At 46.1% G+C, this 12,084-nt stretch overlaps 2 protein-coding genes across 3 annotated transcripts in view; one reads left to right on the plus strand and one right to left on the minus strand.

Annotated features, from left to right (window-relative positions):
- LOC131282982 (lateral signaling target protein 2 homolog) overlaps positions 1 to 5,684 on the plus strand; it is a 66,023-nt gene extending 60,339 nt beyond the window's left edge. The window contains exons 5-8 of the mRNA XM_058312539.1: positions 3,753 to 3,850; positions 3,918 to 4,259; positions 4,647 to 5,203; positions 5,288 to 5,684. Of these exons, the coding sequence (XP_058168522.1) occupies positions 3,753 to 3,850; positions 3,918 to 4,259; positions 4,647 to 5,203; positions 5,288 to 5,684 (1,394 nt within the window). The remainder of the gene's footprint in view (positions 1 to 3,752; positions 3,851 to 3,917; positions 4,260 to 4,646; positions 5,204 to 5,287) is intronic.
- Positions 5,685 to 9,839: 4,155 nt separating this feature from the next.
- On the minus strand, positions 9,840 to 11,384 carry LOC131282496 (adapter molecule Crk). Of its 2 annotated transcripts, XM_058311979.1 has the most exons (2): positions 11,077 to 11,384; positions 9,840 to 11,019 (listed from the first exon to the last, which is right to left on the minus strand). In XM_058311979.1, the coding sequence occupies exons 1-2, from the start codon at positions 11,224 to 11,226 to the stop codon at positions 10,423 to 10,425; spliced, it is 747 nt and encodes a 248-aa protein (XP_058167962.1). In that variant the 5' UTR covers positions 11,227 to 11,384; the 3' UTR covers positions 9,840 to 10,422. The 2 variants fall into 2 exon arrangements, with proteins under 2 accessions (XP_058167962.1, XP_058167961.1); XM_058311978.1 differs by having other exon boundaries at positions 9,840 to 11,383.
- Between the last annotated feature and the right edge of the window lie 700 nt (positions 11,385 to 12,084).

Raw genomic sequence — 12,084 nt, forward strand, 5'->3', positions numbered from 1 at the left:
TGCAATTCGTTTTCGGATCAAATCCTCGTTGAGTCACACCGGAACAATCCTTCCCTTTCGTGAAGGGTGTTCTCGGAAAGGGTATTTGATTTTTCTCTTGGACTGGGTAGCAGCTGGTCATCGGAAAATCAGTGCAGAGATTTCGAGATCCGGTCAGTCGGACCGAGAGCTCGTACCAAACAAACCCTCCGCTGTTTGCATACCAACGAATCGGAGTCCGAGACTCCTTGAACGTTTCGTCCTGGGGTCGTGAAGAAATTTAAATCTTTTCGCAGTTCGTACAATACAATTTTATGGATCACTGCATATGCTCCACCCGATATTAGGGTGCCGGAGATGCTTATCGGGGTTTTTAGTACTTCTGATTGCCACCCCGGGCTGGGGGTTTATTATTCAAAATTTATGCAAAGAAAAATCACCACCACGAACGGACCACGACGGAAGGAAAACGGCACTCGAACACATCGTCAGCACTTTTGATTGGTCAGTCCGGCCAGCCAGAGTGGGGTGGAGCGTTGGAGTCGGAAGTAGGTGGCCGAGGATTTAGAAACTGAACATATCCTGCGCGATGAATATCAATGAGGCTCACCGGCCAAAGGAAAAGCGGCCGCTGACCAAAAGGAAGCTGCTTGCAGAATCAATGCTACAATAAAAATTCATACCTCGAACATCAAATATTCATCATCACCACACACAAAGAGGTAGGGGATTTCGGTGGGGGGGTGCAGAAAAATGACGCAGATGAGCCACCGAAGCCGACGAGGAAACCCGGGAGTAGGGTTTCATTTTTGCAAATCAGGTTTTTTTGCATACAATTTTCCACCCCTTTTTTCCGCTCCGAGAGAAAGCGGGAGTAAGAATTCGATTTGGGTTTGCCCAAGAAAACCTAACCTGCACAGAATGAATATGAAAATTGTCCGGGTCCAGTTGCGACTGAATTTTTCCGAGCCTTTTCCCATCGCCCAACGCAGAAAAGGGAACAATGTGGCGAAATGAAATGAACGGACAGCACCTTGTGGACGATGTTTACTTTTCGCCAAAATGGACTTTTCCATAATAAATGATCGCAGCCCGTGGTGGAGGGAAAAACTGTGGCCAGCGAAAACAGGCTTGTGGTCAGTCGGTTCGCGGTTCGGGGTCGGGAACGGCGGGATACGAGTGGCGGTGCGGATGATGATAAGCCAGAATATGAAATCGAGTGGAAGATTGAATAATACCGGACCACGGAGCGATAAATATGAAATTGCCTGGACCTTTGGCTTGTGCGTTATTTTCCTTCGAGGCAAATGTCGCCTTTCCGCGGGGAAGCCTCCAGCATTTCGGTTAGCATTTTCATTTCTTTTACGACCACCCAACGACGGATCGCATCCTTCCCTTGGCGACATAAAGAGCACCGACTTTATGTACAGTTTGTTTTCCAAAGGCCCCCATTCCCTGTTGCCGTGGAAAAGTTTATTGAGGGGCGGTGTATTTTTTTTCTCGCATCACTAAACATTAGCAATATTTTGAATTGGAAATTGTCGATTGAAGGAAGGTAAATAGCAAGAAGCGAACGGAAAAAAACGAACCTACCCAACCGCACAAAGACACAGATAAGTGTCTATGGTCTGCCTTGCACTTGAAGCAGCTCGTGATGAAAATTATGCCAAGAAAGAAACAAGAAAAAGGCAAGGAGACCCCCAGTTCGGAAGCTGGAATGCAACGCCGCCTGTTGCAAGCGCATTCTGAGCCTCTTCGAATATGGCGAGACGACGTTTTGCTTTCCTGTCCCCGCGCTCTTCCCCGTGACCTTATCGCACGACGCCATCAGCCGTTACCCCGATCCGTTAGGAATCGCCGATCGATACCACGATGGCCAAAACGGAACGGAACCGAACCATGGTGCCATGGAACCGTGCGAAGGCAAATAAATCATGTCCGTATTGCGCGTCCCCTTGGTGGAGGTTAGAACAAATTTCATGCAATTTGTAGCGCTTGATGCGATGGCACAAAAAAAGGACATTCAAAGCACTGAAGCTCTACCCCTTTTTCCCCATTTGTGACACGCGGTCACAATCGTCTTTATTTTTTCCATTTTCAACTTTTAAACCGGCGCCCTCGGCCGCCTCCTAATTGGCCCCGAAAACTCGGCATCGGCCAATCGGTGACAGCTGCGGGTGCATTTTCGACTAGCTGATCAATCACATTTCTTTCCATTTGCTGGGAGGGAAAATTCGTCACATCGATTGGCTTTTCCGCCGGTCCGATGCGAGCCCACGATTGCGGCAGTGCGCCCTCCCGAAGCAATCAATTATGTGACGCGGCAAAGGAGCAGCGGCCAGGCCAGGGCCAGGATCGGTATCATCGCCCTCGTATCGCAGCACAAGCAACCAACCCCCATTCGCACACACCCGAAACCCATAATTCACGTCATCATTTTTAATTTCGAAAAAAAAAATGATCGGCAAAAAGGGTTAGTGCTTGGGTGTTTTCCACTTTACGCCGAACCGCCATGGAAAGGCCTTTGGGTGGTGCTGGTTTGTGGAAAATGTTTGCCAGTGTACAACGCTTTCGATAATTGACAAAACAATACCGTTGATTTGTCGAACGCGATACATTTTCCGGTCACCACGGTGCCATCCATTTCCCTGTAAAAGATTTTAAAACCAACCCACAATTCGAATTCGATCCCAAAATCTATAAATCTTTGCTTAATTTGAGCTGCTTAAAATGGTTATTTATTGCTGTAAGTTTAAGCAGAATGTTTTAACCACTATCGTCATCAAGAAAACAGGAACAATTCTCTTCCAACTGTAAAAACTGACCTACAAACGCCGAACCCCTTCCGATGGCCCCGCTGGACGCCACACTGACTTCAGAAGAAGTCATTTCCGAAAACGATCACCCTTGAACTTGATTTCTTGCTCGTGTTCCCCGCTGCTTGCTACCGTTACGGCTCACGTTAGGGATTGTTGTAATGTTGGTCTGTTACGTCGCTTATGAACATGGATTCTTTTAAAATAACAATTTTACAACAAAAGAAATGCTGCCATCCCGTCCAACAGCGTTCTGTTCGCGTACTTTCGCCAGCGAGCGTGAGGAAAAGGGGGAAACAGAAAAGGGTCGGAGAAAGCCGGCACCCTGCCTGCCTTGTAAAACCCATTGGTAAAGGGGTGAGGGACCGCTTCCAAACCCCTGCCGATCGGTTTCCCAACGAAGGACAATTGCAGCATTACCGTTGATGAGAAGTATGTTGCAATGTTCGAACCCTCCCTTCGTCGTAGGGGAATAAAAATTCTATTGCGCATCGGAAGGGGTTTTCCACATGGTCCGCCATTTTCTCCGGGAATGCGTTTGTCGAGTTTAAACATCCTTACTCACCGTCGGAGAGGAGAAGAAAAGTGCATTCTACTTTCACCCCCCTCGGGGAGGACAAGGCAACACGTCGGTCGCTCGTGTCCTTGACAACTCTGTCTCGTCTGACACCTTAAAGTCGTGTTTAATGGTACCTCTTTCGATCCATCTTAAGAGTAATTCCCGCACACAAGCACCCCTTGCGAAAACGGGGCATGTTGTGACAGCGAGATTCTTCGCTTCCTTACCGACGATTTATGGGAGGAAAAGTCAATCCCTCTTTGGAAGACTCCTCAAGAGTGTGAACAAATAAAAATGGCCTAGTTTCTTTGTCCTTGCAAGAAAATAAGTGGGTCATTACGGCATAGAAAAACACGATGTAATAATTTGTACTTCTTTTTACTTGATTTTCCCACCAGACGATATCGACAGCGATCGGGACGATGGAAGCGATCGCGAAAACCTGAGCAGTCCGATTCCACACGAGCGTCCAGAACGAACCACTCCACTTAATCTGGTAAGGAAGATTGCATTTAATTCTATCGTTCGAACTGACTTCAATTGCTTATCCTTTTTCTCGACAGATTACGGACTCTTCGCGACGGACGCCGTCGCCACCACAAACCAGTGCCGTTCCGGGCGGAGGCCTAGGAGTAGCATTGGCCGCCCTCCAGAACCACCTGCCGCTCAGCTCACTCTTCCTGCAGAACCAGCTCGGGCTCGGCGGACTAACGGGTCTCTCCGGGCAGGATCTCGGCATGCTGCAGCAGGCCCTGCAGGCCCAGCAAGCCTCCCTGCAGCAACAGCTCCAGCAGTACATGCTCCTTCAGGTGCAGGGAAGTGCGGCCGCCAGTGCCAATGGAAATGCGGCCGCCGCAGCCACCGCTCAAGCCCAGGCGGCAGCTCAGTTCCTCATGCAGAATCAGGTAGGTTTTAGTTGGTCGGTTCGAAAACAAAGCCACACTTCCGTGGACGTGATGGAACGATCGGTCATCCATTTCTTTCTCTTTAATCCCTTTTGGACGCTACGCATCGACTTTCGCTGACGCATAGTTGAACCTTAATTTTCCTTCACCACCGAGCTGTTCGGTCAACAGTTGCGTTCCGACTGTTCCTAGCAACTCCACCGTTAGCAATGGGAGTCCTGTGGCTCCCTCGGAAGGACCACCGACCCCTCGATCGTCAATCCAGGTGTGATGCCCACTATTGTGTCCATTGCTTAGTTGTCTCTTTTTCGTTTCCATATGCCGCTTCTTAAAACCAAGAGAATTCGTATTTCATGCCGTTTATTAACGTCTGACTTTCTTCAACAGGTTCAACAGGCTGTGGCACAGCTGCAAGCTCTTCAGAAGCAACAGCAAATGAAGACCGCCACCAGTTCCACGCCGACGCCCGGTGCGACGGCCACCAGTTCACCCCTGCACAGTCCCTCCGGGAGTCCCGGTCTGCACCATCATTCCACCCAAACCGGCTCGATGATCGGCTCCAGCCAGACCACGCCACCGAACGTGAGCCAGATGAACGTCGGTGGAATCCTAACGCCGTCCACACCCGGTTCCGGCCCCCACACGCCCCAGCTGCAGAAGCTCGTGACGGCGCCCCGTGCCCTCGAACCGTCGCCCGAAGAAACGACCGATCTGGAGGAGCTCGAACAGTTCGCCAAGACGTTCAAACAGCGACGGATAAAGCTCGGTTTCACGCAGGGCGACGTTGGGCTGGCGATGGGCAAGCTGTACGGCAACGACTTCTCGCAGACCACCATCTCACGCTTCGAGGCGCTGAACCTGAGCTTCAAGAACATGTGCAAGCTAAAACCGTTGCTGCAGAAGTGGCTCGAGGACGCCGACAGTAGCATCTCCAACCCGGGCGGGTACGTAGCACATCCGGCGCAATGGCCGTACGATCTCGACGGCGAACTTAATGGATCTACTTCTTCCCTCCTTCATCATTGCAGGCGCATCTTTAGTCCGGCCGCCCTGTCCAACACGATGGCCACGCCGGAGACGATGGGTCGGCGGCGCAAGAAGCGTACGTCCATCGAAACCTCGGTCCGGGTGGCGCTCGAAAAGGCATTCCTTGTCAACTGCAAGCCGACCAGCGAGGAAATCTCCACCCTGGCCGACAACCTGTGCATGGAGAAGGAGGTGGTACGTGTGTGGTTCTGCAACCGGCGGCAAAAGGAAAAGCGCATCAATCCACCGAACGGCATGGAGAGCCCTACGCACTCTTCGGCCAGCGGGGAACTGTTCCCCGTGTCCAACCTCGTGCCCGGTCTGCCCTCGCCGTCGTCCGGGTCCGGCGGAGGACACTACACCTCCCATCATGCTAGCTCCGGCATCAAGCAGGAATGACCACCGGTCACCGAACGGGCCACGGTTTGGTCACCAGCGAGGGACCAACAGACGCCCGGCTACGGTCTGCTGCAGTGAAAAGGATTTCAAACCCGGCAACAAACACATCCGCAACATATCAGCAACTCGATGTGTCCGGCCGGAGGACGTGCTTCGGCTTTCCGCGCGAGGGTTCGCCACTTCCGAGAAGTTCCGCGATCCATTCCTCAAGCAAACCGTCGGCACGCCGCTAGTAAGTATCACAAGGACGTCCCGTGCATGCAACAAAAGGCAAATAATCCAAGAGAGAAGTAGAGAGGAGCTAGAAGAATATAGTCAGAATATAGAAAACAGATAAATACATAATAATGAAATTCATACATCATTGCTGTAAAACATTTTCTCCTTGAAACACAGGCACAGAGAAGATGGAATTAATGATAACACGTAAAAAATAAGCATGAACTAGAGTATACCAGGGCGATAGGTTAAATCCAGAAAAATACTTTACCGAATTGAACCAGCTTTCCATTCGATAAACTATTGTTCAAGGATTTATGGTTCCAGGAAGGGTAACCCTTAAGCGAGATCCTCGACCTGTAATGCCTCGAGATGTAAATATGATAGTTATAAATGTAAGGCGGAGATTTAAAACAACAACAAAAAAAGATGTAAACGACTACAAAGAGACTCTAACAAAACTGTTTAGGCCACAACAAAAGTATGTCAGGATATGGAATGTTTCTCTCGTTCAACCGACACAAACTCGCTTTGATTTTTCCATTTTTCTGCAACAAATCCAATCCATGTTCCTACCTTTAGTGTCTTTACTTTTGTTTGCTACACTATCATTTTGAAGTACAATTCATTGACTGGCTTAGTACAGTTTTCTTTCAAAACACTGGTTAGGAAGAAAACGGATTAAACACAACTGTATCATGACCATACAAGAAAAAAACGGGACGCAAGTAATAAGCGATATCCAAAGAACCTTAGATTATAAAAATACTGAAGGCACAAGAAGACATACTGATTAAACAGAAACAAACAGAAAAAGTGTTAAAATGGCAACAACGCTTCATTAACGTCTGAGCGAATGAATAGTATAGAAAGGTATGTTGCTACAAAGAGGCTCTTAATGTAGATTGCGAGTACTGGTGTAGAAACGCCACAACAACGTGTTCTGCACATCGCAGTAAAGCAGCTCGCAGCATCATTTTTTTTTCTCACTCACTGCGGTGGTGTCTTCCAAGAAACAGCAATAGAAGAGAACAGGTAATTTAGATCCCCCTTAATTCCCCCCCGTCTTTAACACACGTCCACAAACACACTCCCAATAATCGAAGCGGATTAATGTTCCTAATCAACTACGGATACGGTAGGGTATGCAGATGAGATTGTATAGAGAGTCCTTTACTGATGGTGGAAGGTGAAAACATTACAATACGGAAAAGCGGGAGTTGATTGATAGCAGAATGGAAAATCACGTACCGTATCGCAAGATAGTCACGATACGATCTTCGTCATTTTCCCGCGTCATAGAACCCGGAACAGGTGCAACAATACATTCTTCCGCCGCCGGAAGATAGATAGGTATTATTTAATTTGTTACAGTTTACTACCCACTTCTCTACATTCGTGGTCCTTTCGGTTTGTCCATTGTCCCCATTTGTTCAATGGCGCTTACTCAATGGTTTAGAAATGATTTGAAATAGTTACAATTATTGATTGATTTTCATTACCATTAATACAACTATTCCGGCATATCATTATAATTTCGTTTGGTCGTAATAAACAACTTCTTTTCTTTTGTTTGTAGTGCGTAGCAGGAGATAGTTATTTTTTCGTTGGAAAAATGAATATGATAAACCGATCACTGTTGAATGGTTATGAAATATTTGTGTGGATGTGAAAAAAATAAACGAAGATTAAAAAAACGCACATGGTTCAGGGCAGTAAACGTCGTAATAAATTTGCTGGTAAACGATAAGGTAATTAAACAAAACACATGTATATAGTTAACCAAATATATGACAAAAGGAATGTGGCGCGCGATTTAGAGAAAACAAATAAACAGAAATTAGACGATGAAAACGATTGAAATCTTAATAAAATTATGTAAAAAAAAAATCTACCGATGTCGGTTTCAACAGTTTCACGTGGAATGCTTTTGAAAATATCTACAATGGCGCCATCTATGTGTGAGAGAGGTAAACTAAATTATCCTTTTTCAGAAAATTCCTTCCGTTGGAAGCAACCAATGATACCAATGAAACAAATTTAACTTGAAAAGATACAATACAGAACTATATTTCCTCTTTTTTTTTATACAAATACATGCTTCATTCACGAACGTTGGTATATTTAACTCCACAACTCGTCTACAACACCACTCAAATTATCGACTTCTTTCGTCCTTTCCGTGCTCGTGACCACGTACGACGGGAGACCTTGTGCGTACTCTTCGTATCGTGACACTTGTCCGCCATCCCATCTGCATGATGTGCAAAGCTTGACCGTCGTTAACTTATCCGATATCTGGGGATTATTGTTTTTTCACTCTCAACGCAAAAGCATGCATTAAACGATCTACGGACACTCGTCCATAGGTTCGAAGCTTGGTTGTGATTGATGTTGGTGGTTGGTTTTGATTATTCATAGTTTCATAAAGTTATACTGTCCGCTAATTTGTATCGGTTGCACTATTTGTGTGTGTATATGTTAGCATTGCGTGACAACAACTCATCCTTTCTTATCTACTCGTTTTTTTTTTATTATTATTTTGTTGTGGTAAATAGGTTCTGTCGCTATTGCATTGGAATCTTTCTTATCTGCTTCTTAGTTACATCCATCGGCGTCCATCGTATCGATTAGATTCGAGAGTGTCATTTGCATGACCGATCCCTTCTTTTGGGAGTCATTACTTTTCTTTTTCCGCTGTATTTTGGTGTATACTATCTACCATTCTATTCGCCATTTCCACCTTCGGGTACGGTTTTACACTACTACGGTTGTTCAGGCTCCAGAATCGATCCTCTTGACTTTTTCAAACGTAAAATGACGCAAATTTTGTCACATCCACCTACTATTGCACAGATCAACACGAATTCTATCGTCGTATTTGGCTTACTGGAGAGGTGCGTTCGTATGCTATTGGTTTCTTATGTTTTCTGCTATGTGCTTCCCATCTCTCAGTCCCATTAGTCCCATAATATATATCCATCTTTCTGCATTCAGTTTAACCTTCCCTCTGAGACGAAACCAGCTTCTCTGTTATCTCACACCCATTATAAAAATAAATTGCTTCGGTTTCGGCATCCGTTAGAATTGTATTACATTATGACAGCCGCTTGTAGCTCTACTCTCCCCTCCACGGTCCCTGGAATCTAAAGGAAGATTATCTCACTCTCGTCGCCCTATGTCGAACTTTCGTTTATCGATTGTTTGTTTGTTTGTTCCTAGTCTACGGAAACTTCGTTGGCTGGATGGAAAGGAGAGCGGAATATATGGATCATCGATGGAGCTCGAGCTCGATCACGAAACGCTGCGCTGCGTAAACCAAGGTAAGTTTCAAACCTTTCCCCAGCAATGTGCACGCGCGAGCGCTTGGAGTTAGTAATTTCTTTGGAAATCATCAAAACTTATAGAAACCTACCCCTCCTCCTTTCGAACGTACCAATTGATTGTGTTTGACGTTACGTTTGAAGCGTAATCTGATGGTGGGAACGATTGCGGCAAAGAAAAGGAAGGGCTTGCAACTTCCCAATACATATGCTGAATTTATGCTGCCCCAAACAACTGTTGTGCTACGATAGAAAAGAAAACATTTCGCTCCTACCCACACACACACACACTCTCTTTGCTTGGTCGGTATAAAAAGCTATGAACGTAACTTTATATTATCTGTTATCTTCTCTAAGGATCCACATGGAAGCCACAAACGTGCGCACACACACCGGTTGCCTGAAGGAATATACGAGCTCGTAGTTGGATGGTTCAGTCGATGGACCCACTGGTTCAATCTGAAACCCCATATGCTAAACTATTAACTCTATTACATGCTTGTTCTCTGCTTCGTCATGATCGTCGCCAGTGTGGTTCCTTGAGAGTGTTATGTGGCAACGAATGAATTTATCATCATTCTGGTGCTTTATGTCCTCCATTTCTAGTGAGTGTTTGAAATTATGTTTCAATGTTGAACCTTTCACTGTTGGTAATGGAACAAAATGGATGCTCCCTCTAAAAGAGCCGTTAGCGGCACTTGCCATAAAAAATCTTCCCTTTAACCACGAAACGAGCCATTTGCTCACCGTTTTTTCCCACTTAGAGCCTTTCCTCTTAAGCCTATACTTCTGAGCCTATTTGCCTTGCCACATTTAAATGAGTTCGCATACAGCTCATACTGTGAAAAGATTGGTGGAGGCAGAATATAACACATTTTAAAATCACTTAAACTAAATGACTTGGAACGTACAGGTAAATCTACAGTTGTTTACACAAAATACTTAATATAGCCTGTACAGTTAAATAATAACTAGCAGCACATACAAACGAGAAGAAATCGAATACTCCTACTGGGGCTCGTGCTGTTTTATCAGGATCTTCCTTCCACGGCCAATGGTTTGTGCCTGTGCCTGGGCCTGGTAGACGGGCCCTTGTGCTTTAGCGCGTGTTGTGCCATCTCGATCGAGATGGAAGCGTTGGCCGTAATGACGACGAATAAACATAAAATGGATTGCATCAGCAAGCGTTCGTTAATTCACTCGTCGATAAACTCCACGTGGGTGAAGGGAAAATGGCCAATCTTTCCCTTCAGTTCTCCTTCCCACTGGCCGTTTATGTTCGTTTTCAGCACTTTGATGACGTCGCCAACGCTTAGCTTGAGAGCCGTTTCGTCGTATGCGTTCGGGACGCGCTCCTGTTTGACCCGGGCAAGGGCCGGAAGCTGACGGTTCAGATTCGATTTGAAAATGTTGGAATTTTCCGAATGGTGCATTCCTCCCGCTGGATGGTGATGATGGCCAACACCGCCACCACCCGAATTAGGTCGTTCAATTATGTTCTCCTCATATCGCGTTACGTACGGGACCGGAATCTGTCCCGTTTGGCCCTGCGCGTTACGGGCAGTCCACCATTGATCTTCGTCCTTGCTGATGATGTACAGCACTTCCCCCTTCTTGAAGGGAAGATCGTCTGGATCGCTTCCGTCAAAGTCGAACTTTCCTACCACCCGCTCGAGCCGGCGGACCATCGGCCTTCTCAGTGGCGTCGTGTCCAGATAGTGCAGCTTGTAGAACGACAGCAAATCCGGCAGATCGCCAAATGTTTGGTCTCCGATACGGTAAACAAAGCACTCCTCACCCGAGGGAATCTTGTTGATGATGTAGTGGCTAACTTTAGAATCTTCTCGCACACACAACACAAAATCGCCCGCGATGGTCGTACTATCTCGGACCAGAAACACTCCACTTTCACGCTCGTTCATCAGCAGATCCGTCGCATCCTGTCTGGACATTGCCCCAAAGTACCAGCTCGATCGATCGAACACATCGAAGGATGCCATTATTGTGCACTGCTTATTCCGCCCTTCTGGGTGCTTCGTGTGCGTTTCGTATCCTAAACAGAGGGGAAAAAACCAAAGTACTGTATCAATCGCGTCGAATGGCTTTCACAAGCACACCCGTCAACAATGTCCCTCAAAGCAGAGAATCGATGATTACTTTCAAGCACAATTTATCAGCAGCACACCGAAAATGAAGAGCCCGTAGTATCTACGCTACTTCATTAAATCCTGTTTAGAAAACCCTTTTCGTTCGGTCTAGTGTTGGCAGAATCGGGATTCGGAAGACCCGCAGATTCAATCCCTACACGGACTCAAATGATTCGAATCCCAACTTGACAGATTTTAAAGATTTGATTCTATTGGGATTCGAGTCAGATTTGATTTTTTTGGGACCAAAATGGAACGCTGGTTAGAATGGATTAGACATAGATTGAGTTTGTTTGCGCGATTTGTAACTTGGGCTCTAGAAAAATTCTTGGATAATGGATTTGACTCGAAAGATTCGAATCCCTGCAGGGATTTAATTTTCCCACCACTAGTTCGAACCGATCTGATTTTTCTTGACGTACCAACCAAGGTTGGCCAAAGTAATGAGAAACGACAGTCTTCTGTTATGAAACCAAAACTATTCTCGCTGAACATGGAACTTCTAGTTGCCTTTTAATTGCCATCGATATCGATCATGCAAATTAGGCACGAGAATCCATCAAAATGTAAAGAAAATGAAACTTGTTTGACACAACCTTCCGTCGCTAAAACGTAGCCACCTTGGTTGACAAATGCTTAAAAATGTGACACCTATTCCATGTTTTTTAAGAAGTAAATTCATTTATTCGTTGGTATTATCGTAAAATTGTT

Source organism: Anopheles ziemanni, chromosome 2 (assembly GCF_943734765.1).
Source record: "Anopheles ziemanni chromosome 2, idAnoZiCoDA_A2_x.2, whole genome shotgun sequence".
NCBI classification, from domain to species: Eukaryota; Metazoa; Arthropoda; class Insecta; order Diptera; family Culicidae; genus Anopheles; species Anopheles ziemanni.